This window comes from Carcharodon carcharias, chromosome 14, assembly GCF_017639515.1.
Source record: "Carcharodon carcharias isolate sCarCar2 chromosome 14, sCarCar2.pri, whole genome shotgun sequence".
NCBI classification, from domain to species: domain Eukaryota; kingdom Metazoa; phylum Chordata; class Chondrichthyes; order Lamniformes; family Lamnidae; genus Carcharodon; species Carcharodon carcharias.
In genome coordinates, this window is record NC_054480.1 from 24,968,032 (window position 1) to 24,994,168 (window position 26,137).

At 42.4% G+C, this 26,137-nt stretch overlaps 1 protein-coding gene across 7 annotated transcripts in view; it reads left to right on the top strand.

Moving 5' to 3' along the window:
- slco4a1 (solute carrier organic anion transporter family, member 4A1) overlaps nt 1-26,137 on the top strand; it is a 181,000-nt gene that overhangs the window by 117,120 nt on the left and 37,743 nt on the right. For 5 of the 7 annotated variants that reach the window (XM_041203717.1, XM_041203716.1, XM_041203715.1 and 2 more), the window contains 3 exons: nt 8,317-8,363; nt 10,891-11,786; nt 23,089-23,179. In XM_041203717.1, the coding sequence (XP_041059651.1) occupies nt 11,054-11,786; nt 23,089-23,179 (824 nt within the window). In that variant the 5' untranslated portion in view covers nt 8,317-8,363; nt 10,891-11,053. Of the gene's footprint in view, nt 1-2,676; nt 2,694-8,053; nt 8,130-8,316; nt 8,364-10,890; nt 11,787-23,088; nt 23,180-26,137 lie in introns of those variants that run through there. The other 2 variants (XM_041203719.1, XM_041203720.1) reach the window with 2 other exon arrangements.

Here is a 26,137-nt window from a genome sequence, read left to right on the forward strand (position 1 = left end):
TACTGATATTGAGGCCGGGATTTTCTGTGCCTGCCGGCATCGGGCGTGTTCGGTGGCGTGAACGGACAATATGACGAGAAGACCAAAAATTGGTTTCATGAGGTTGTGAAACCAGTTTGCGATTATCCACTCCACCTGCCTATGGTGGGCACGTTCACTACCATCTGACATCAGGAACCTCATTGTAATACATCATATCATTATAAGGCCAGCCCGCCAGTCTCAACCTCCCCACTGGATCATCCACCCATGTCAGGAAACACGCCAACGTGTTTCACAACAGCTCCACTTCACTCATGAATTCAAGGTTTGTTTGCCTACCTTGCTTCAGTCAGCACTCACAGTCATCAGCGCCAGGCTTCACAGACAGCACCACATCACTTTTAGGGGGGCTCACGGGTAGGTCCATACCTACTATATCAGCCATATGTGGGTGGCTTTTCAGCAGCTGCAGGGCAAGGTCTTGCTTGGGGAAGGGGGAGAAGTGGCCTCAGACAAGGGAAGAGGCTGCAGAACAAGAGCTGTACTAGGGAAAGAGGTAACCAAGGGGGTTAGTGGGGGCACATGTTGATCTGTGCAAGTGGCCTCAAGATGGTGATGCCTGAGGAGGCAGTCTCCAGAGGAGATGAGGCCAGATGGACATGTGAGGGTATGTGTGTGAGAATGGGAGGTAGTGTCTCTTGAGCTGGCAGTGAGTGAGAAGCTAGTGAATGGGTGATGGGCTTGAGTGTGTGAAGTTAGAGTGATGAGATGGTTGCCATACCCTAGCTGCACGGATGAGATCTTTCATCCTCTATCTGCATTGGATGGCCAACCTCTTCTGTGCAGCACTGATCACCACTGCCACCACCTACCAAGCTGTAGAGGTAATGTTGCTGCCCCTCCTGCAGCCAGAGTGAGGGTAGAGGACATCACAGCGAGCCTCCATGGCGACCAAAAGGCACTTAAGGGCTGCCGTCTTCTTGCCTTTCGGGCCATGTCTTTCTTTGCTCCAGCCCTGGGCTGGAAGCACTGAGCGCAGCTGAACTTTAAATGTGCCTGGCGTGATGAAGCGGTGAAGTGTTGGTGCGGCAGGTATATCGGAGCCGTCCACCATTGAAACAGCCTGTACCCCGGGAATGCATAATTAATGCAGTAAGTTTGGAACAATACGGTGTCAAAACCCACCATTGCAGCTGGCGGGTAAGAGATTGTTTTACCCACCCCCTACTGCACTTAGAGCATATCTGGGACAATTCCACCTCTTGTTTTTTGTATAAGAAATTTCAATTCCCATTGAGAAATTATGTTCGCATAATAGGCTGATGTTCAATCTCCATCAAGGGGAAATAAAGGAGCCCAGAGAACATAACTGAAGCATGATCTGGAATATAGTAATTCCTATGCATGCATCAATAACCAGAATTACGGATATTTTAGTACTATTATGTTACTTCCTCAGTTTAGAGAGTAAAACAAATATTCTGCCTCTGCGGAGTGCTGAAGTGCCGAAGTGCCACAAAGTGACAGCACTGAGGGTGTACCTACACGACAGGGACCGCAGCAGTTCAAGATGGCAGCTCACCACCACCTCCTCAAGGACAATTAGGGATGGGCGATAAATATTGGCCTAGCCAGCGACGCCCACATCCCTTAAATTAATATTAAAAAAACAATCCACCAAGCCAAATTCTGTTCTCTTTGAAATGCTTGACTATTTAAAGAAGAATTATCTTCTTACTAGACAGGTTCAGTGCTAATTTCTACCCATAGGCCTTTCATACCTAATAACTATTCCCTAATTTAAAAGAAGCATACTTGAACCACTGTTTGAAGATATATTTCCCAGGATCCAAATTGAATGACTCACCTGACCTCAACTGTTATGAATCCCCTCCAGCCCCATGTGCCTATTTATAACTTTTGAAATAATCCCTCTCCTCTTTAAAAAGAAAAAAAAAACATTGCAGCTCTGGGCGGTAGAGCATGACTCACTCATTCCTTTTCATGCTTTTGCTGATTTCTGATTCACAGGACTGGTCTCATGGAAGGGTTGATGTCTGTCTGAGCTTCACAAGCAAACTTCCCTTCGTGGTAGTATTATGAGTGCCCATGATGTTCCTTTGTCTCCCATTATATTGAATAAGAACAATACAGAGTAAAAATGCTGCCTAGCACAGATTAGTAGTTCATGCAGCCCAAAAGAATTTTGAAAAGCACCACTATTTCCTTCCTCTCTTGCTATGAGAATTGGAATTTTGGATGCACATTACACATGAGTTTTTTGACCATTAGTTACAACAGCCCAAAAATCAAGAGGACCATATGCCTGAACTTTCAATATATGCTTCTGATGAGTGAAGTTGCTTTCTTGCATTTCTTTGTGATTACTGTACTGAATGTCTAATGCTTCCTGATACCTGAACCTCCTGGATTACAACTTGTTAGTCTTTGACCCTATGGCATCCACCAGTAAGCATTGCAAAGTTTCAAAGTCTACATCATAACTTAAGCCATGAGTTGATTTACAATTGAAAGCTTACATCCTAAACTCTGTGGATTTTTCTTTTAACCCTAATCAGTAACAATTAAACATAATTCAGTCTCTTCAAACAGTCCTAGTTCAATTGTCCCTATTCTACTGACTGATCTGTTTCAAAACATTCCAGGTATTATCATTTGTAGACACCTTCAGTCACTTTGAGGGCAAGAAGGTTAGTTTTTCTTTCATGCTAATATGCTGAATTAAAATAAAATCCTTATTTATTCCCTTAACTAGTTGCTTATCGGATTGAAAGGTTTATTCACTTGTACCGGGAAGATGAAGTACCTTGTGTTAACTCACATTTGCTATGAAATTCCTTGTTGGCACTTTCCTATTAGCCCTTAATATTAGTATTTTTCAACTATTATGTATCATGAGCATTGTTGTTTTACTGCACCATCCAATTCCATGTTGATTATTTTTTTTGACAGCCTGTAATTCAGGAGTTGTGGTTATTTTGTTTGTTGATATTCACATTGAGTGGGGAAAGCAGAGTCCTGTGTGTAATCAAATGCATCTGTCTAGTAAGAAGATAATTCTTCTTTAAATAGTCAAGCATTTCAAATCTGGAATGCAGAGCCAAGTAGTCAGTTTAAACAGAACAAAGTGTAGTTTTCTGTGTTTTTTTGTAAGGAAAAGCAAGCAATAATGCTGATCTGTAGCCCCTATCCGCTACCCCAATACGTTACTATCATTAGCCAGCTCCATTTGAAGTTTTATTCACATGCACCCCTGCACCACACTCACACCTGCACCATGCGCACATACATACAGACACACAAACGGACACACATCACCCACCCACCTTAAGCCACACATACACCCACGCACCTTAAAGCACGCATACAAACCCACACAGACACACATAATCCCACACAGACACACATAAACTCACACACACAGGCAGACACACGCATCCACCCATCTTACACCACATACACACGCACACTCGCACACCCACCTACCTACCTTAATCCACACGCAGACACACACAATGATATCACAAGCAAAATGTTGGAATAAAAACAAAAAACTGCGGATGCTGGAAATCCAAAACAAAAACAGAATTACCTGGGAAAACTCAGCAGGTCTGTTGGAAGGCAGCCATTGAACTGCTTCCTTTGCTCAGGTTTCTTTCATCTTATATTATTTCGAGAATCATTGAATTCATAATGGTTAGTAACCCAAATCCTTTGAAAAAAACAAAGACAGGTTCAACATGTTGTAGAAGGAGATTGTTTTTCAAAGAGCATTTTAATGTAGAAAAAAGTATTGACACCAGGATAGATTTACGTCTTCACCATCAGAAACATATGGCAGGATAGTTCACCATCAATACAATGGACAGATGACCTATTCCAATAACAACAACTTGCATTTATAAAGCACCTTTGGCAATGAAAAGAAAAATCTATCCCATTATTTTTATATTCCTTATTGAAAGCAAAATATTTGTGTTCATGTGTATGTGATGACTCACAAAAGTTTTTTCCAATATCAATTTACTTGGAGCATGAAAGCACCAATTAACTACTCAGATACATGAGATCCATATTGAAAAATGAAATACTGATGGAAAGCTGTCTCTGGGTGGGGCCAAGTTGCTGCTACTGGAAAGGTGTCTCCCAGATCCTAAGAAGTCACTGGCAGCAGGATAAAGGTCACTAGGAGCCTCAAGGCAGTGGAAGCTTCACCTGGTGATAAGTGGAGTGTTTTCAGACTCGGATTCATCCTCCAATGAGGAGATGAGTGGCCCAGGGGTGGAAATGCAATTGCCCATTGCAACTTTGCAGAGGCCAGGGGAGCTCCAGCGGCCCGAGGAAGTCATTGAAGGTGAAGGAGGAGGGTGCATGGGGAAACTAGGGCATACTGGTCACATAAGGTGTTTTGTGGCTCAGTGGGTGTACTGGAAGAGGCTCAGCTTCAATGAGACACCAACGCCCACAAAGACTGCATCTTTCCAAGGAGGTGGTGGTGTAGCTATGTTGAATAATGGAACAGGCATTGAGGCCTCTGGGAATTGGGGGGTCACCCAATGCCCACTGCCTTAAAGGTGACATTGGCATTCATTTTCTACAGATCATCTGGAGATCCATGTGGCTTCTCTCAGTCAGCAGTCCATCACTGCATCAAGGAGGTCACGGATACCATGTACCATCGGGCTGGTCAATTTATCAAGTTTACAAAAGGGGCCAAAGCTGGGTTTCCCCAGGTGCAGGGGGCCATTGACTGTACACATGTTGCCATCAAGGTTCCCTCACAGCTGCCAGGTGCCTTTATGAACAGAAAGGGCTTTCACTCGCTCAGTGTGCACATTGTGTGTGACCACATAAGCACGTCATGCTCGTGTGTGTGACGTTTACAGGACGGAAGCTGCTGTGACTCGAACGTCCTTCGACAGTTCCAATCGCCTCAGCTCTTCGAGCCACTCAAGTGCCTTTGTGATTGGTTCCTGGGGTATCCTCTGAAGACATTGCTTCTGATCCCTTTACGCAATCCAACAAACAGGCAGAAGACAAATTAACCGCTGCCACATGACCACAAGCGCCACCTTTGAGTAGCCCATTGGGCTCTTAAAGATGAGGATTTGATGCCTCGCTAGATCTGCACCCTCAGTGGTATCCCTCATCATTACCTTCTGCTGTGCATTGTACAATTTGGCACTCCAGAGGGGAGTAGCACTAGAGCTAGGAGGAAACACTGTGTGAGCAGTGTCCTCAGAGAAGGAGGATGATAATGAGGCACCTCAAGAGATGCCACTCAATGAAAGTGGCCTCAGGTCCCAAGCAGTAGGGTACACATGGCAGGGAGATTTGCAACTTTCTGATCAGCAAATATTTCACTTGAGCACAAGTGAGGGGCTGATGAGCTAAGAATGTCCCTCCCAGCAGTGTGGGTTACTAACCTCTCATTGAGGACCCTCATTATCCCTGTGTACCCGTGGCCACAATGTGAAAAGGCCATCAGCAAGACAGGCCCTGTAGAGTGCCTCACATTTACAGAGCATCCATTCATTGGATTTAAACATCTGGCTAATGTCAGGCAATTGTATTGACGTAAATGTATAAATCATTTCAGTTTGCAGTCCAACAACATTTTCTTTTGTTAAACATTATACAAGTTTTCAGCAACAAATTGATGTCACCCAGTGAACCCCAGTGCCAGTCCATGCCTCTACACACATGTTTACATGCTTAAACTTCTAAAAGGTACTCCCCCCTGCACCTCAATTTGATGTTGAGACAGACTTGTGCCTTTCTTGCTTTGATGCTGCAGATGGTCTTGGCCTGTGTACTTGAAATGCTTGAACCCTACTGGGGCTGGCACATTTGAGGCCACCTCAGCCATCAGAACAATATCCAGCCTGTGTGTCACTGCTGAAGGTATTGAGGATATGTCATCAGCTGTGAAAGTGCCCTGGGAAGAGCTACCATTGCTTGAAGCCTGCCCCTCCTCTGCCCTTTGAAGCCTCACATTAACTCCAATGCTCGCCTGGAGCAGCTGAGCTCCTGGTAATGGAGAGATACATGGCTGGCCCATCTCACCCGTCCATCACCCCACTACTTCATGGATGAGGTCATGCTCTGGATGTCTGCTCATAACCCCTGCATGCAGCTAGTGCAGTATTCCATGTGGCTTTCTATTAGGGTTACCACTCTCTCAATAGAGGACACCGTGCGTCCATCCACATGTCAGAGACATTAAGGCACTTTTGGCGTGGATAGACTCCTTCATCGTTTGCACATGGGGCTTCACAGCCTTTGGAACCGCTGACAGATCTTCATACATTTGATGCATCATTTGGAGCCTTTGCTGCTTTGCTGATGACACCCAAGGCTCACCATCTACATGGAGCTGAGCAAAGCTGGGCCACTCCTCACTCCTCCAAGGAGAAGTGGCCACAGCCACCACTGCCTCAACTTCTTCCTGCTGTGCGTCTGTGAAGTGTTCACCAGATAGTCTCATCAATTCTACCCAACAGAATCTGCCGACGTGTATCATTCTGTGCTCATGGAGGATGCGCAGGAATGTAATGACGCAGTGTCTTCTGATGGCATTACCTCCTGTGAGCCTCTCAGCATGGATGTATCACTGGTCTGTTCCTCATCCGCTACTCAAGATAAAATATTAAATTGAAGCAGGTAGCTCTTCACTTGAGGTCTCTATCCTGCTCTTGGTGAGGATCTACCAGTGGTAGTGAAGGCCCTTGCAAGTGCCTCATGCCATACAAGGCCTGGGGGATATTGGGTGCAACCAAATCTTGGACTCTCCACACCTTCTATACCTGCCTCACCCTCAGCCACAAACTGCCCTGCAGTGGCCCATCTGATCTGCATAGACTCCTCTGCCATTGGTGTCAAGGAAGCATTAACATTCTACCTCTGGTCAGTCGGCGTCCCCTTGGTATTTTGAGTGCACTTTTCCTGCAAGGGCGAACATGGGCAATATCAGTCCTGCCTCATATAGCGCCCTATATGCTGTTCACCCTGAGACAATGGAAATGTACAGCACCATGCCACGGGGATGGCAAGGTGAAGGAGCTAATCAGCCACCTCAAAGCAGCTTTCACCAATGCCTGAGCATGGGTCTCGGGTGTATGATGACTGTACGCCTCAATGCTAACATTGCTCGATATGGACCCATGCTACCACCTGGCCTCCAATTTTATGGGCACCTTTCAATAATTGCTGGGCTTCCAAATGCCAACTGTTAATGCCACTCCCCTTCCCAGGCTTCGTCAGGTCATTAAATATCTTCCTGCACTGGATCCAGTTTTGGGCAATGAGTGCTCACAATTTCTGCCACCTCCAGCCAGGCCTCCCTGGTTGTGACTGGTGGCCTCTTCCTCCCATATTCTGGAAAAGGACCTGCCTCCATTCATAGGCTGCTTCCACACAGGAGGCATCGCTGAAGCATGGAATGACCCTTACTTTTCTTGCCACTATCTAAACTGTGCACACCCCTTGCTTCTGGGTTTCACCTGCCTGAATGCTCCACCAACGTCTTTTAAAATTGTAGCTATGTTCAGGCCACCAGCGTGATCCACCCGCCGCCATTAATTGGATGGCTCCCTTACCGGCAGCAGGTTAATTGGCTGCTGATGGGAAAATGCAGGGGGATTTCTCGCCTGCACGTGTGTGTCAGCAACACATAATTTCTCCCGACGTCAGGAACTCAGCGCAAACAGTAAAATCTTGCCCATGGTATGATTACTCGTCGCTAGTATACAAGACTGTTTTCTGTCCATTGTCTACGGATGGCTAGAAGATCCCTAACCAAGACTATATAATTAATAATGTCTATATTATTCTCATTGCTGTGTGGCCCTGATTATTCACAAAGATGAGGTAAGGTAAGATGCTGTATTTATTTTATGGTTGTCAACGTGAGGAATTACCTGATGAGTAATTGTGAATGCATTTCCAGTTTGGCACCCTCCCAAATTTAACATCAAGGACTCCCACATTGAACATAGCAAGGCCCTCGTGTAGAATAAAGCTCCGCCTATTGTGTTTCACCAGTGTGCGCTGTAGCTCTTAAGTGCAAGTATCTTTTTTATTCTACACTATGTTTGAAAGTTAAATGAAGATTAACGATCTCGCAGGTAGTTTGACTTGTTCTGACACAGCTTTCTTGTATAAATCTTTTAATTGGTTTTGTAGCTTGTGCAGTAGAAGACTGTACTTGTATTTACAGTGTTCACATTTTGAAGAAAAGTTTTTCAACATTCATTTATCAGTACTGTTGGGTTTGACTATTATTAATCCGTTGCTCTTTGCTGCTCTACTTAGATGCAGTAATTTCTCAACTGAAATCCAAAGACATTCAAATTACTTTGGTAAGTACATTTATTGTATTTGACCAACTGTATTAATTTTTTTTTGTAATTTCTGGGGAGGTCAATACTAAAGGCCTCCTCTGTAAACTTTTTAAATGAGTAGAATAAATTTGCTATTAACAGAAGCTTTAAGAGCATGTTTGCTATCTTCTATTGATCCCTCTGTTTGCTACTTTGAGAAAGGTGCTAAGATTATTTCAAATTTCCAAGAAATTTATATCTTTTTTCCAGACCGTGTGCAACTTACACTTTCCTTCCTTACATTTTGGATCCAATTTTTTGAGTATGCATGTTTATCTAAAGGTTTCTATAACCCAAACTTGTTCTTGCCTAAATCACCAATATCTCTTCTTCTATCCTATTCTTTTTAACTTCAGTACTTCAACATATTTTAATCATTGAAATATTAGATTCATTTCTCTTTGGTTACACTTTGCTTCCTTTGGGCAGATTTCAAGTTGGCTTCTGTTGCATATGATGGTTGCACCAATTCTTAACATCAATTTCTATTTGAAGTGTATTGCTTGGGGTGTATTTGTAATTTGAATCCTACAATTTCTACATTCAATCTTTTTACACTATGATCCTGGTACAAGTTATGAAGCCTCTGTTAAGTAATTAACCAACAATTTGCCAACAAAATTACGTTGACAGATTCAACGTTCATGGTTAAAGCATTAAGATTTGGAGAGGCACTTCTTCATTGTAGCGGTTTTGTTATTAATGTTGAGGAGCACGATTTCCTTCTTCCTTTCTGGGGTCAGATACGGAGGGACTGTTAGTCATAGAAACAAACTAATTCTCCCAGTAATACTTGTTAATGTTCTTATCAGCGTTTGATTTTTGGTCAGCAATTAACAGCAATACAGTAAACATTTTACAACACACTTGGCGCATTGGCACTTGCATAATCATGTTCATCTCCACTCCTAAGTTCCTAAGTCCTTGTCTACGTGTATGGTTTATGACGAAACACTGACTTTATTTGTGGTAGTAAATCATGAAGTGTTTTATTCATAGCCCAGACCATTAGTGTGATCAGGGCTATCTGTTTTCCACATTCTGTCATCTCCTTTGTTTCAACTAAAACTACCTTTCCCCATTTCCTTATTTAATAGTGGCCTCTTGATGCTGTTGGCTTCTTATTAGTAAACCAGTACAGAGTACCATAATAAAAACAGAATTACCTGGAAAAACTCAGCAGGTCCGGCAGCATCGGCGGAGAAGAAAAGAGTCGATGTTTCGAGTCTCATGACCCTTCAGCTGCCAGACCTGCTGAGTTTTTCCAGGTAATTCTGTTTTTGTTTTGGATTTCCAGCATCCGCAGTTTTTTGTTTTTATCAGAGTACAATAATCCTTGCCATCAATAGCCTTTGTATTGGGGTCCTTTCTTGTTACAACAAATAAACTTTTTCTAATAACCCTTCATGACATGGATTGAATTAAGAAATCGAGTGGATCAAAATAATAAATATGCACATAAAATTGATTCCAAACCCATGTAGGAGATATTTATTTCAACTGCCTGGGCAGAAATCAAGCAGTTTTTTTAAAGGGGGCCCAACAAGATTACCACTTTGTTGATGAAGTTGAAGGTGTACCCCCATGACTGAGGTTATGCACCCCCTTATGGGATTTTTTTAAAAAAATGTTAAAGGCACTATATAAATCCAGATTATTGTTTTGTTGTTGCATATCATCCATCAATGGATTTTGGCCTTTCCCCTCGATTTCTAAATAAAACAGAAGTGTACTTTTAGATATGCTGCTCCAAGTTTTCTTTTAATAGTCATTCTTAGGTTGTGAACATGGCTGGTATTTATTGCCCATTTCCAGTTTCCCTGAGATGGTGGTGTTGGGCCTTCTTGAACCAGTGGCTTGCTAGGTTGCTTCAAAGGCCAGTTCAGTCAACCATGCTGATAAGAACAGGCCAATTCAGGGAACAAAAACATTAGTAAACCAGTTTTTAATTAATCCAACTATGCCATGGTCACTTTTACTCATACTATTTAAAATTTTTAAACATAAAATTATGTATAAAATTTCAATTTTCAAAGTGTTGTGATGACAATTAAACCCTCTTACTGTGATTTGTTAGTTCAGGCCCCTATGTTATTGGTCCAGTAATATAACCGTGACACCATTGTGCCCCTCATAACTTATTTCATTCTTTTCTGTTAAGAGTAAAATATAGGGCTGTGGAATATATTGCAAATAAATATGTTAGATTAAAAGTTAGGGTATAATTCAGGACTTTATTAAAAGGAAAAAAAATGTTATTGTTACTGTTTGTTGGTGTAGGGAAAGCAATAGCAAATCCTGCATTATAAGATTACCTTCTTCAATTTTGGTACCATAAACTATACTAAGGAAAATAATTTAAATCCTGCACATCAATGAATGAAGTGGTGCAAATCAGACAAAGGTGAATTCTTCCGTCATAGTGAACAATATCGGGACTTGAGATAGTCCTATTAATAACACGCACAGCTGATAGTAATTACTATGTTTCTTTTGCATAATGAAGAAAATAAGATTGACATACGAAGACCCTGAGGATATATCATCAGTCACCACAATGAACTATTAAGTGGAATTCCGAAAGAGATCATTCTCCTACTACTCATCTGCGAGAATCACGCATTGTGGGGGATCTTTGGAAAGTGGTAATCTTCCTGGTTTGATTGGAAATGTCAAGCCATTTAACAGGAGATACTTCATTCAGCTCCAGGCAGGAGCTGCTGAATTTAAATGAACCCTGCCCAAATGTTAACAACTTGGACACTTTGACTTCTTCAGCAACCAACAAGAAAATACAGTGCAATGGGACAAAGATATATGACAGCCAGTACAAATTAATCCCAAGCAAAAACAAAAATATGTGTGGATGGGGTCTGCTGGAGCCCAAGTTTTTGCAGGTTTTTAACACACCAAAAGGAGTGCTGCTCTTCCTCTGCAGTGCTTCATTTCTCCAAGGAATGGTAGTAAACGGATTTATAAACACCGTGATTACCTCAATTGAGCGGAGATTTGACCTACGCAGTTACCACAGTGGAATGATCGCCAGTTCCTATGACATTGCAGCGTGTGTCTGCCTGATTTTTGTCAGTTACTTTGGCGGCAGTGGTCACAAGCCACGATGGCTTGGCTGGGGGATTCTAATCATGGCTTTGGGATCACTAGTGTTTGCCTTGCCTCACTTTATCTCTGGTCAATACGTAGTGAATATATCTGAGCAAACTGGATTGTGCCACTCTAATCAGTCTACACAGTGTAATGAAGGTTCATCTAGTTCATCCAGCTACCGGTTTTTGTTTATGCTTGGACAGTTCTTGCATGGCATTGGAGCAACTCCACTCTACACCCTGGGAGTGACCTATCTAGATGAAAATGTCAAGTCAAACTACGCTCCTGTTTACATTGGTGAGTCTAGGGAGAAACAATGTACAGTTTTGGTATGCTGCATTTGCTAATGCCTTTGTAAATCATTGGCTCGCCGTGAAAGCAATTAGACTGGTAATGTTGTGTTCTAGTACATTTTCAGGGCAGGGATGTATGACTTAATTTCTTTGAATAACCACTAATACCTCTTTGGAAAGCAAATAAATGTGTATGACATTTCCTTGGGGCTTTTCCTGCTCTGTGGCAATAACTTTGACAGATGTTTGGTGAAAATGGTGAGTGACGGAGCAGGAAGAAGCCTGAGGGAATTCTTGCCAATGCTATAAACTAAGATGTGAACATTGCTAGCTACAATATCATAAATATCTAGGTCCAACTTGTGGGATACAAGGAACCACACTGAAAACTCCAAGTATGGTTTGAGAATCTATTTTTGATAGCTAGTTGATGAGCATGGTCCAGTCTTTCAGATATTTTGCACATGTTTAGGAAGATTTCTAAGTAAAAAAGCTCATACTCGCCAACAGATCTCCCAATTTCGAAACGTCATTGTGCCTTTAAAATTACACAAAATTTGTCCCTGACGTTTGATCTTATGGAGTTGGAATTTTTAAAATTAACTAATTCTTGTTTGCCTGCATATAAAGGTCATTAATTTGTACAGATCATTGTGCAGATTTGCTTTATTGCACATTCCCCAGTCAGAACACATGCTTCCTTGTATCCCCACCTCCCCCTTAAAACATTTCTTCCCTGATGGAGAACCCAGCTAAAATAGATTGATGAATCATATGGCAATAAGAATGCCCACGTGTTTTTTTTTTTGTGTGATGTCTAGTACCATCTCGTAAATATATTATGTAACTTTAAACTGCAGTCTATAGATGTGAAAACAAAGTGGGATTGATGACTAACTGAAAAGTGACAGTGGTTCACCTGGGCACTGCTAGACAAATGTGTCAGAGTATTTTGTGGGTCATAGCTGTTACTAACTAAATTTGATTTTCAAAAATAAATTGTGATTATGAGAATTTTAGGACTTAATCATAATGAATTTAAAGTAACATTTTTCTGACTTTAATCACGTTGAATCAGAAGTGCTTTCTGGGTCACTGGGATGTGCTGTTGCCCACATTTGTGCCAGCGTCTGCGCCGTTGCTTGGTTCAGAGAGGAGATGTGATCTGAATACATCTGTCCACGGTTCCTCCTCGGGTGTCAAGGGAGGATCCTCGAGGTCTACCTGGCATTGTGAAGATGGCGCTTCTGAGGGAGGAACAGAATATGTCAGTTGATTACATTGTAACAAAGTGACTGTGCATGAACTACGGCTGCTTGTCAGGTTGGACAGCTGCCTCACTGCGGCACTGTGATTGGACTCTTGATTAGTACTTCTCATTGGAAATGCAACAATCTTACACTTCTTGTACACACCGCTAGTCTCTCACCTGTCCACTGGACTCTTACCTTCATCCGAGACCCCTGCCTCTCCACAACCTGTGGACCTTGCTGCACGCTCGCATTCCATGTCCAGGGCACCCATCTCGAACTTGGAAAGTATGTTGGGGACCGTTATGCGCCCGTTCATGCATGCTCCAGCACATTATGGCTTCTCTTCTCCTGTATGGGTAAAAGTGCATTCATTAGTACACCCTCTACCTGTCACACCATCCCAGCCTCACCCCCAAGGAGATGCAGGTTGAGTTGTCCATCAGATTAGCGCACCTCATCCTTCTATACACACAAGGCAAGCGGGCACATCTCCTCGTCTTCGCATTCACAGGGCTATGTGCCATTTGGCACTCTGCAGCTCACACCCCTGAGCACCACCAAGAGCGGCCACCCTCCAAGACAGCTATACACAGTTCCATGTCAAGTTGGTACTCATCCTTGTGGAGCGCAGAAGATCATTGAACCATTTCCGGCACTGGATCCACGTACGGCACACCACATCATGTCCGCTCACCGGGGCAGCCACCTCCATACAGGCCTTTTTCACCTGGGAGGGGGTGGCCTCCCCTTGCCATCCTGCAGCATGAATGTGGCACGCCTAGCGGGTGCTGAGCCCAATCCTGCCAGGCATATGGTCTTGCACTCTCTTGTTGACAGCTCCCTGAAGCCCCTCCCCAACCGCTGGCAGCCTTCAGGGGGCTGCCGTGCTCTTTTAAATGCCCCCCACCTCCGGGTCGCCATTGCACCTGGCGCCACCACTCTCCCGTGCCCTATTGGCAGTGCTGAGCCAATCGCAGGCAGGAGCAGATAATGCATCTGCTTCCAGGCCTGCCAATCATGCGTGTGCACGACGTGCTTAAATTTCAAGCCTAAGTGCATTGTACTTGCATGCATAACTCAAAATATTCCAAAATCTCTTAGGCAGTGTTTCTGAGCTGTGTCCCACCGGCTGTGTCACGGGGTGTAAATATGCAAGAAATTCCAGGCCTGGGAATTCGCAACATAATTTTGAGCTGCTAGTATTTATTATTATCTGAATCATTCAACTCTGTTGCTGCTTGTTAAATTCCCCTAAGTTCCCTTCCTTTGTATTTACAGGGGAAGTTCTGAAGTTTGATTTATGCATTGGCTGCAAGTTCTTGTTTGGCTTTACAAATGTGAAGAGATCGAAATTTTGATGGGCAAAACTGCTCTTGGATTGGACCCTGAACCAAAAACATTAGTGTTATTTTTGTGGTCCATCCTAATGTTAGAGAAATCAGCTTTGCCTACACAAGCATTGTCCAGCTAGCAACAGTAATTCTGTCCAACTGGCTTCATAATTCTGGTTGACTTAACAATGTGTCAGTTGAAAGCTAACACTATTGACAGCCTCTAATAATTATTGCCTACCTATAATGTAGGAAAATATTTGCTTGTAATATCTATAAGGAAGAGCCAAATAGAACATAAATATTATAAATAGCTTGTTTGGTAGATTCAGTTTCATTTGCAACTCCTTAGGTAATGAAATAGTCTGTGCCTGCATACAGCAAGATCTGGACAACATTCAGATTTTGTCGGATTAGTGTCATGTAACATTTGTGTCAGGCTGTAATCATCTCCAGCAAGAGAAAGTCTAACCACCTCCGCTTAACAGTCAGCGGCATTACTACCGTAATGCCCCACCATCCGCATCCCTAGGTGTCACTGTTCATCAGAAATGTAACTGGACCCTACATAAATACTGTGACCTGAAGCATAGGTCAGAGACTGGGTATTTTGTGGTGTATTATTCACCTTCTGACTCCTCAAAGCCTGTCCACCATCTGCAAGGCATAAGTCAGGAAAGTGACGGAATACTCTCCACTTTCCTGGAATACTTTCCAGTTCCTGAGTGCAACTGCAACAAAACTCAAGAAGCTCGACACCATCCAGGACAAAGCAGCCTTCTTGATTGACACTGCCCCACCACTTGAAACATTCAGCCCTACCACCACAGCCATACAGTCCTCTGCAATGTGTACTACCTACAAGATGTACTGCAGCAACTCACCAAGGCTTCTACGATAGCATCTCCCAAACTTATCCTTTACTATCTGGGAAGGACAGCTGGTACCAACAAAACATGCAGCACCATCTGCAAGTTCCCCTCCAAATCTTGTCAAATCATCCTGACTTGAAAATATGTCACTGTACTTTCACCCTTGCAAAATCCTGGAACTTGTGCCCCAACAGCATAGCGGGAGTACCTTCAGTGCACAGACTGCAGTGATTCAAGAGGGCAGCTGTCTACCACCTTCTTGAGGGTAATTTGGACTGAGCAAGAAATGCTGGCCTTTGTAAAAAAAAAAAGAAATGTCATCAATGTAGAGTTATTGTGGACGTTTTGTTTTTCCTTTTACCCGAGTAGATGATTGGGGAAAATTGTTCCTTATCATCATGAGGCAACTTATTTTTCCTCGCCATTTTTGTGGGCTGCACTGCTGTGGTATTTTGCATAAGTGAATTGAAGATGACTTTTAACTGGAAAGGCAAGTGCAAAGTATTAATGACTCATAAGAACAATCAATACTGCACTGCTCTAAATAGAAAATTGGCTTTCTTCTCCGCCGATGCTGCCAGACCTGCTGAGTTTTTCCAGGTAATTCTGTTTTTGAATTGGCTTGAAGGTTTAAAGATCCAGAGATAGATTTGGTTGATCAAAGTCATCAAGTGCAAAACAAAACCTTAGGAATGCCTGAACCTTGCACTCCTCCTGAACACTCATCCTTTCCAGCACTCCCTATCCTGAGTGAAGATAGATGGTAAAATAGCCACTTCCATGGAAGACTACAACAAACACACATTTGCATATGGGTGAAAGAGAAAAGTAACAACGCTTGAGCACATGGGAGAAGAGAAAACAAATCAGGTTGCCAAGTCTTTATGGATAGAGCCTGTACTTAGAAGATGAGGAGGAAGAAAATAACGATGATCAGGATCGGCGCATTTTACAATCATTCCACTTTGAATTAAAGGCTCATAAGTACATAAGAAATAGGAGCAGCAGTAGGCCATTTGGCCCCTCGAGCCTTCAATAAAATCATGACTGCTCTGATTATGGCTTCAAGTCCACTTTTCTGCCTGACCCTAACCACCGCATTCCCTCCGCCCCCACAACCCACAACCTGTAACCCTTGACGCCTTTATAGGTCAAAATTCTACCTAACTCATCTTGACTATATTCAATGATTTAGCCTCCACTGCTCTCTGGGGTAGATGTTAGAAATTAATTTCCTGAGTGAAGAAATTCCTTCTCATCTGTCTTAAGTGGGAGGCCCTTAACTCTGAAACTGTACCAACTAATTCTAGATTCATCCAGCAGGGATGAATCTCAGAACCTCACATGTTTCACTAAGATCACCCCCATTCTTCTAAGCTCCAGTGAGTATATGTGCAACCTGCTCAGCCTTTCCTTTTCATACAATCCCTTCATCCCAGGAATCAACATTAGTGAACTTTCTCTGAACTGCCTCTAACGCAAGTATATCCCTCCATATATAAGGGTAATTAAATAATGCAGGTATATTAATTCATATTTTTGGACTTGTGCAATGCTAACCTTTTTTAAATAAGGAAACCAGTGTTGAGAAGTCCAAGAAATTTTGTTTGGTGTAAACCTATGTGTAACTAAAGTAGTTTTCTCCCCCTACATCATAGCCTGATTTTTAAGAAAATGAATATGAATGATTTACCTACCCGAACAACTGTTCTGTAGCATTACAGCGAGGTCATGAGCTGTATTTTATGTGCCCCTCCTGAGTGTGTTTTGGGTCAGGGGGCACATTAAATAGGACAGGTGCCCACCCCACCACCTTCCTGCCCACCCCCAGGCTCACCTTCATAATACATGGGTGGAGGGGGTGGTGGGGTGTGGGTGGATGCCAAAATTAACAGCATGCCTACCATATTTAAATAGATACTCGAGGGTCAATTAGATTTGTTATCAAGCCAGTTGACCCTGATAATATGCTGCCCATGCCAGCATTTGGCGTGGACACTCAGACAGGAGAGGGCAGCCTGATTTCTTTTTAATAGCGTTCTCCAAAGAACTGAAAGGAGGGGTGGGTGGGTGGTGGGGGGGTTCAATTTTCGGGGGCTACCCTTTGCCAATTGGGAGCCAGCATCCCTAAGACCGACCGCCTCCACCCCTCTTCCTACCCAGCTGCACCTTAAATCCCCCAGCCCTCTCCCTGGCTTACCCAAACCCTCCCTGCTCAAGACCCAGGACTTACCTGCTGTGGGGATTCATGGGCCTCCTTCCTTCTTCCCTTGCTGTCACGGCAGCGGCCATTGACACATTCTTGGCACTGCTGGGATCGATGCAGCTGCCAGCCAGTACGATTGGCCAGCAGCTCCAAAGGGAGGAACTTCCTTCTCAGTGAAAGCTCCCTGGCGGAAGTCCCACTTGGCCCTATTTTAGCCCACCTGCAGTGCTTTACGGCTGTGGGGCGGAGTAGCGTGAGCATGTTGGTTTCATGCCGACTTTGCTTCCGGAGGGGTGAGCTGTTCACCCCACCGCCCCAGTGTTACTTAGCCCCACGTTTTTACAGTTCATTTACAGACTCGAGAGCTTCCCCACCCAACCCCAGCAAAGCTTTAGTGGGGACTGGAGGTAGGAAAATCGCAAAATATGAAGCAGATATGCTTTAAGAAGATTCCCCCTTCCCTAGATCATTCCAGTATTTCTACAAAATTGAACCATGTGTATTTTATGGAGGAACCATGCAAATAATCAGATAATGTTGAGGAAGAAACAAATTTGCATGTAATTTATGTTGGAATATTTAATACAACCTGTGTTCCCCTATTTCGAAGCCTGTCATAAATTATGTTCCTCTTCAGAGATTAATTCATGTTAAATTTTGGTATTGAGCTGAGTGGTTTATAATCTTAATCAGCAGATAACTGGTTATATTCTAGGGGAGGATAAGAGAAGAAATACCGCAGGCAAAACCTGAAACTTTGTTATGATCTGCGATTATTTTATTTTAGTTTTCTTTTTGACTCTCGTGGACTTGAAATCTGTAACCAAACTAATTGAGGTAGCTGTATTTGGATGGATTGCAGTCCAAAACTGGTGACCAATTGACCTGCTTACTAAATAGAGAATTCAGGATAGGCCACAACTATTCTCTCAGTTCTACTGTGGTCTCAAACACTGAAGTAAACAGGCTAGGAAAATCAAAGTGATTGTTTCCATTAAGAATTCCCACCAGGATGTGGCAGGGTTCTGCAGCAATTATATCTATCTGGCACGGCATAGAATTCCAGGAAAGAACGGCCACTTAAATCAGCTCTTTATTCCCGATGATCATACAGATGAGTTTGACAGGGTACATTTTCAGACCGTGCAGAGTGTGGAGATCCATCCAGGTTGGTTTGGAACTGTTTTCATTTTGTATTAACCTACAGGATGTGGTTGAGTTCTGTACCTGATTATGAGCAGTTTTGATTGTTTTAAGTTGGAAACATTTGGTTCCTCATTATTATGTTTCTCACTGATGCAGCCAGCACTATAATTTCTGTGCTACAAGTGTCAGACCTCCCCAGAGAGTATTCCAAGAACTCTGCTGGAAAGAGATCCCTCCACTCAGCCTCTTCGCCAACTCCTTGGTCTGAAGAAAATACTTATAAAGTTTTACTCCACCATCCTACTTTGAAGAGAAATGAGAAATTGAGTTGAGAAGACTTCATGAAATGTGCTAAACACAACAGTGATCATTAAAGACAAAATACATTCTTTATTTGCTTAGCATTTCTAACGAAATTATCAGGGTGTTTATCAATCACTCTAAAGACTTATTCAGAACTTAGAAGGGGTCATATTAGAGTGAAGCGAATTAGGATAATGGCTGTTGTTAACTCTAGGTCGTCGAGCCCCTTTCCACTTTAAACTGTTAGTGCCACTGTCATGTATTGTCCAGTCAAATTTGATACAGCCAATGACAATAAAAAGTCCTCACTTCTTACTGCAACATTGTAACATTTCAGATACTCAAAAATCACATGCCTCGAGAGTGCCAATTAGGACCAGGCATTTTTCTGCTGTGCCAATACATACTGGAAACTGGATTATGGAAGCTTAAGTTCATTTCACGTAGGATCCTGTCATTCAGCAGAGACAAGAGACTGTCATTCCAATAGTCCTACTGGTGGAAAGGCGATGTACAAAGTCGCTTCCTCTTGGGCTATTGTTGATAAAAAAAAAAATTCAAAGAATGGGCGATGAACAAAAGTGCTGCTCAGTGTGATCAGGCATTGTTTTTGCTGTGACAAGAGAAAACAACAAAGCTAACATGAAATAATATAGTTCAGCAATCTCATTCTAAAATTAAAATTCTCATGCTTTGGGGAATTTTAACATTATCCTGCAAAGGATAGTAATGTTATGTTTGGCAGACCTTCTAAGGTCTGGGCAGCACACTTCCATATGAGTTGAGCAGTTGTGCACTTTAATTATACCAATTCTTCTAAAGTGAGCTCCTAGAAGACCGATGCACCTTATACTTTTCATTAGCAGGACTATATGGATTCAGAATGCGAGTCATCAGCCACCGCTTAAGAGTAACCAGTGACCTCCCACCCTCCATCCTCATAGACTCGTCTGTTTCAAACCTATTCAGTAAGGATTGGGACAGAATAGATGAGTCATGACTGGATCCCAGGTAATCGATCAATGCATGGCTGATGGTATGTTTGACATCACATACTACCTGCATGTTTTTAGAACAGTATCTTTAACAATTATAGAAAGAAATTTCCTTTTCTAAAGGTACATTTAGTTCTGTAGGTTTGCTGTAAATTGCAGCTCGGATCCTGGGAAAATCAGTAATGATGTAATGCTGTATTCTCCTAGTTTTCCTCAATTACCATGAGAGTTACCATGAGAGTAACAATCTACTCAACCAGCACAGTAATTGACTAGGACATCTACATATCGCAGGCAAGCTACCATGCCAGAGAAGTCTCTACCCAGTCACTGAAAATGATTTACAGTAAGAAACTGATAAGTAAGATCTTCAAAGTACTGACAATGTTGTATTAAACAATTGGTCCTAAGTCCCTCTACAGTATGTTGCTGAACCTACACTTCGCTTATCTCGAGCCTCTCTCGTGGCGCATTTAAACTCCACATGTACCGGGTTCACGTAGAGCCAAAATCACTTTGTAACTATGCTAAACTTGGAGTAGCAGTTGAGTGTGAACAAACTCCAATGCAAAGTGAAGTGAAACTTATTTCTCTGAAGAGTCTCATTCTGCATTGTTCTGGTTATCGGGTTGTGTTCTGATGCCAGATTCAGGTTCCACTTACACAACGGCTGCAGAGTGAAGTCAAACTGCTTCACAACAAAGTTATATTTGAAGTTTTCATGCGCCCTAACTCCAGAAAGGAGTTAGTAACCCCAATCCATCTTGTTTCTTTTTTTAATGCCACAACTATCATTGCCTTTGTTACTTCTGGACTTGACCACTCCATCATATTCCTGGCCAGCCTCCCACTCTTTACCCTCCATTTAAGGAAGTAGGACATTTAGAAAATCAAAACACAACCAAGCAGATGTTTTAATAGAAGGGAAATCATGTTTGACAAATTTATTAGAGTTCTTTGAGGATGTAACCAGCAAGGTGGATAAAGGGAGTTGGGGTACATAGTATATTTAAATTTCTAAAAGGCATTTGATAAGGTACTACTTAAAAGGTTACTGAACGAAATAAGAGTTCATGGTGTTAGGGGTAATACATTAGTATGGTCGGAAATCTTATATAAGGAGAGATGTACTTGCATTAGAAGCAGTTCAGCGAAGATTCACTAGGTTGATTCCTGGGATGATATGAGGAGAGGTTAAGCACGTTGGGCCTATACTCATTCGAATTTATAAGAATGAGAGACGATATTATTGAAACATATAAGATTCTGAGGAGCTTTGATAGAGTAGATGCTGAGAGGATGTTTCCCCTCATAGGAAATCTAGAACTAGGGGGCACAGTTTCAGCATAAGGGGTGGTCATTTAATACAAAGATGAGGAGGAATTTCTTCTCTGAGGGTTGTGAATCTTTGGAATTTTCTACCTTAGAGAGCTGTGGAGGCTGAATCATTGAATATATTCAAGGCTGAGACAGATGTATTCTTGAATTATATGTGAGTTAAGGGATATTGGGAATATGCTGGAAAGTGGTGTTGAGGTCAAGATCAGATCAGTCATAATCTTATTGAAATGCAGACCAGGCTCAAGGGATGATATGACCTACTCCTGTTCCTTTGTTCATGTTTTTATAAACTTGAGGTCATCCAAAAATCTCTTTACTCACAGCCAGTCCCATTCACCCAGCACTTCTGTGCTTGCTGACCATTGTTGGCTCCTGGTCAAGCAATGCCTTGATTTTGAAATTTTCATTCTTGTTTTCAAATCGCTCCATAGTCTCATCCCTCTCTATCTCTATAATCTCCTCCAGTCCCACAATCCTCTGAGCTACCTGTGCTCATCTAATTCTGGCCTCCTGAACACTCCCACTTGTAATGGCTTCTTCATTAGTGGCCATGCCCTTAACTGACTAGGCCCAAAGCTCTGGAATTCCCTCCCTTAACCTGTCCACCTCTCTTTCCTCCTTTAAGGTGCTCCTTAACACTCATCTCCTTGACTAAACTTTTGATTATTTGCAAGATAAAAGCAAAATACTGCAGATGCTGGAAATCTGAAACAAAAACAGAAAATGCTGGAAAAACTCAGCAGGTCTGGCAGCATCTGTGGAGAGAGAAACAGAGTTAATGTTTTGAGTCTATATAACCCTTCTTCAGAGCTGGAAATGTTAACTGTTTCTTTCTCCACAGATGCTGCTAGATCTGCTGAAGTTTTCTAGCATTTTCTGTTTTTGTTTTGATAATTTGCCCCACTTTCGCCTTATGTAGCTCGGTGTCAAATTTTGCATTATAATACTCTGTGAAACACCTTGGGATGTTTAATTATATTAAAGACACTGCATAAATGCAAGCTGCTGCTGTCATCAGGATGTGTGTTTCTGCAGAGTGAACAACTAGACATCATCATTATAATTTTGAAGTTGGTAAATTGACAAAAGGCTTTGGCATTGAATAATTGAGACAAAAATTACCTGTTAATGCACCCAAAATTATCAATTGATTTCTGGGTATCCAAATTGAAACCCATGGGCTACAAGTGACTCTATCAATTGATGCTCCAAAACCAAGGCAATGTGATCCTGTTTGCATTTTCATTTCTTACCTGTTGACTGGCCTATTTGGATTTTGTAGGCCTGGAGGTTGGGATGGGCTGTTCTCAGCATTGTTTGTTTCAGCAACTATATATATATACATATATATATATAAGTGAAAGGGAACATGATTTTTTTTTCACGTGACCCCAAAGGCTATGTGCCATGAACCTGTTGTCCAGAAGGATCAAAACCTTGAGCAAGCCAAACAATAGTAGATCTTATCCTTCACAACTGGCAATTGTGACAGAGAAAATGTGGTGTAAATGCAAGTTGTGTAAACAAGTTTGGAAAATAGTATTGTGCCATCAGAAGTAGCATTTGGGGTCAACATATTATTCACAGCTGTTGTCATTTTTGTTACAGAAAGATGCAGATATGAATACATTCCAATGATCTAATGGGAACAAAGGAAAAGAATATGGAGACTTGAATTGTGTTTTTTAGGAAAACACTGTTGGGAAACTTTATTAGGCAAAGACTTGAGATAGAAACAGACACGGAAAATAAATTATTAATAATAATAAATACATTTTCAATTGAGCAATGTAGTGTGCATCTATAAAACTGAGTAATGTACAATTTATGAAGTAAACACTTCTTGCTTTAATCTCAAGGTATCTTCTACACGGCAGCAATTATTGGACCTGCAGCTGGTTATTTACTTGGAGGCTTTTTCTTGAAAGTCTATACCGAGATCAACACTAAGTGAGTTGCAGTCTTTCTGTTTTACTTGTTGCCAATACTAGTGCACTTAAGATGTTGCTTATAATCTAGAACCACTTTGAGTTTGATTTTGTCTTTGCGTGTGCATATGTTTTAATTCTGGGACTGTTTTACCAATCCCTACAGATGAAACTTTTCTGACCGCATTCAAACAGTTGGAGCCTCACTTACCACTGCAAGTCAACATTTTGATCAACATACTATTGAAAAATGGCCTTAGTAATGTTACTTGGCAAGCAATTATTTTGGGGGAATGACCAGTACCTGGTGCTGCCTCTCCTGAGAGATTTTTCCTGTTGCTTTTTCTCGGATTACTATATTTTTCACCAATTTTTCTTTGCGTCGCTGCTTCTCAAGGCTTTGAGTACACGCTGTGGTTCAGTTCCAGAGGTGCTTCCTGGAGACCATTCTGCATGTGGAGCCTAGATAATGTTATTAGGCTCTTCCTTCCTTGGAGCATCACAGCCCAGTCAGATTCTGAATCTAATGCTCACCGAATATCCAGACATGTGCACTTCCAGCAGCCATTGCCAGATAATTGATCAGGACCAGAAATTCAGGTCCCCCATAGCCCCTGCCCTGAAAGGAGCAGGAACTATTCACTGGCCAGGATCTTTAGGGTAGGGCCCACTCGCCAACGCATAAAATGACGTGAGTTGATGTCGGGCGGAACTCCTGATGCCACCCCATGTCATTTCAGTTTTCAGGTCAGCGGAGGGGCAGCCGAATCAGCTGTGCGCCTGCCGACCTGTCACTGGCCTTTTGAGGCCACTTAAAAAGTAATTAAGCTCATTAATGGACCTGCCCGTCCAACTTTAAGGTTGGCAGGCAGGCCAGGATCCCTGGTGGGCTTCAGAAAAGGCATGAAACCTCATCCACAGGCGGGATGTGGTTTCATGAGGGTTTTTAAAAAGTTAATAAATGTTTGATTTAAAGTTTAGACATGTCCCAACTTATGTGACAGTGTCACATGAGGGGACGTGTCAGGGAAATTTTGTTTGTGCACCTTTACCATTTTTAAATTTGGTGCCGATCTCCCTGAGGCAGCACTTAGCCTCAGGGAGATGGGTGCGCTCTTTCACATGCACGAAAGAGCGCATTCTCGGCTGAGGGAATCCCCCTCCGCCTGCACAGGGAGCGCATAGCACTTCCTGGCGGATGTCACACTGGGCGGGGCTTAATTGGCCCGCCCACATAAAATGGCAGCACGGCCCCAATCGGGGACACCAATTGGAGGTGCGCCTGCCCGCGCCCGCTCCTGCACTTCCCCTCCAAAGGGGTGGGGGTGGGGGGGGTTGGGGGGGGAATTTCTTCCTACTTTCTTAACGGACTGGCCGATTATGTTCCCTGCCAAAAAAATTTGCAATTGTTTTCTCTGAAGTCAATTTTGTGCTCTTTAAAATAAGAGGAACAAAGTACTTCCTCACTATTGCCACTTGTTTCTATAAGTAACTCCTAGGTCTAAGATACCATGATTAGATGCTGAATGAAGCTCCTGCCATCCGCTGCAATGACTCAACTCCAGCCCACCAGTGGTTCGCCAGTGTTAATTTTTTTGGTTTTCTGCATCAACCATCCAAAGGCTTTGAACAGAACTGCCAATTTTTAAGCAGCTTTGAGCTGTAGATCTACATCCGCTCTATGTATTTTGCCGGCAGCAGAGTGGAGGGAAACAATCAAGAATTTTTGGCAGACAACCCAATCACTTGGTTACAGCAGGGAGTAGTTGAGACATAAAGAATAGTTTTTGTCCCATTTCAGTACCCATTCCATGGCGAGTTAATTGATACTAAGGCAGGGTAGTGGTCTTGAGGCTATTGATGGATAGTTGTCAAACAATACTTTTATATAGAAACTGATCAACATGTGAACTAGATCTCATCATAGATTATGGGGACAAGAAGCTTGCAATAATTTAAGAAATATTTAGATTCTACAATCGCCAGCCTTCAGGGTCTTTGAGTACTGATGGGATAAGTTTTGCCAGATGGTCTTCCTTCACTGAAATTATAATTATGAATTCAAATTTGGGACCCAGTATTTTAACCCAGCAGATCAGCCAGTTCTTTTTGATAGATTCCTTTGGAATAAGAAACCTTTCAATTTATCATGCAGCAAGCTCAGTTATTGTACTGAATATTTTTTTTTCTTTTACTGAGGGTATAAATTGCTCTTCCCCCTTTTTTGTCCCTCATTATCTTCCCCAGACCATGCATGTCACATGAAAGGGTGACCATCTCTTGGGCTTCAGGCAATGTTGTTCTGAGATTGGAAGAGTGACTTGGTGGACGAAATCATTTGTTTTCTTTCCCTATCCAAAAGCAGTAGGGCAAGAAAATCATAGTAGCACAGGAAAAAAGCTAAACTCTTTCTATCCACTACTTTGCTACAGCCTGTTCACATTCTGCCTTGTCTGTTAAATATATTTGAACGTAACCAGTGTCCTTTGCAACCCAGATTCCCCCTTTTCCACACTTCTTTTTGAAAATTTCTAAGAAATTTCCTTGGTTTCGTTTTTAAAACTGACAAAATTATAAACAGGAATGCCCCCTAGTGGAGCTAAAACACAGTAATAATGCAAATAAAACGTGTCAGCTGTAACCAACGTATCACGCAGGTCAATGTCTGATAGCCTGGCTGTTGTCATGATGCCTTCGTTCTGTGGAAGTGTTGTAATGGCAGAGAAAAGCAAAATACTGTGTATTCTGGAAACCTGAAACAAAAACAAAAATCGCTGGAAAACTCAGCAGGTCTGACAGCATCGGTGGAGAGAAACACAGAGTTAACGTTTCGAGTCCACGTGACTCTTCAGAACTAAAGAGAAGTAAAAATGTGGTGAAATTTATACTGTTAAAGGGGGTGGGACAGATGAAGCTGGATAGGAGGCCAGAGATTGCAAAAGATGTCATAAACAAAAGGTCGAAGGGGTGTTGATGGTGT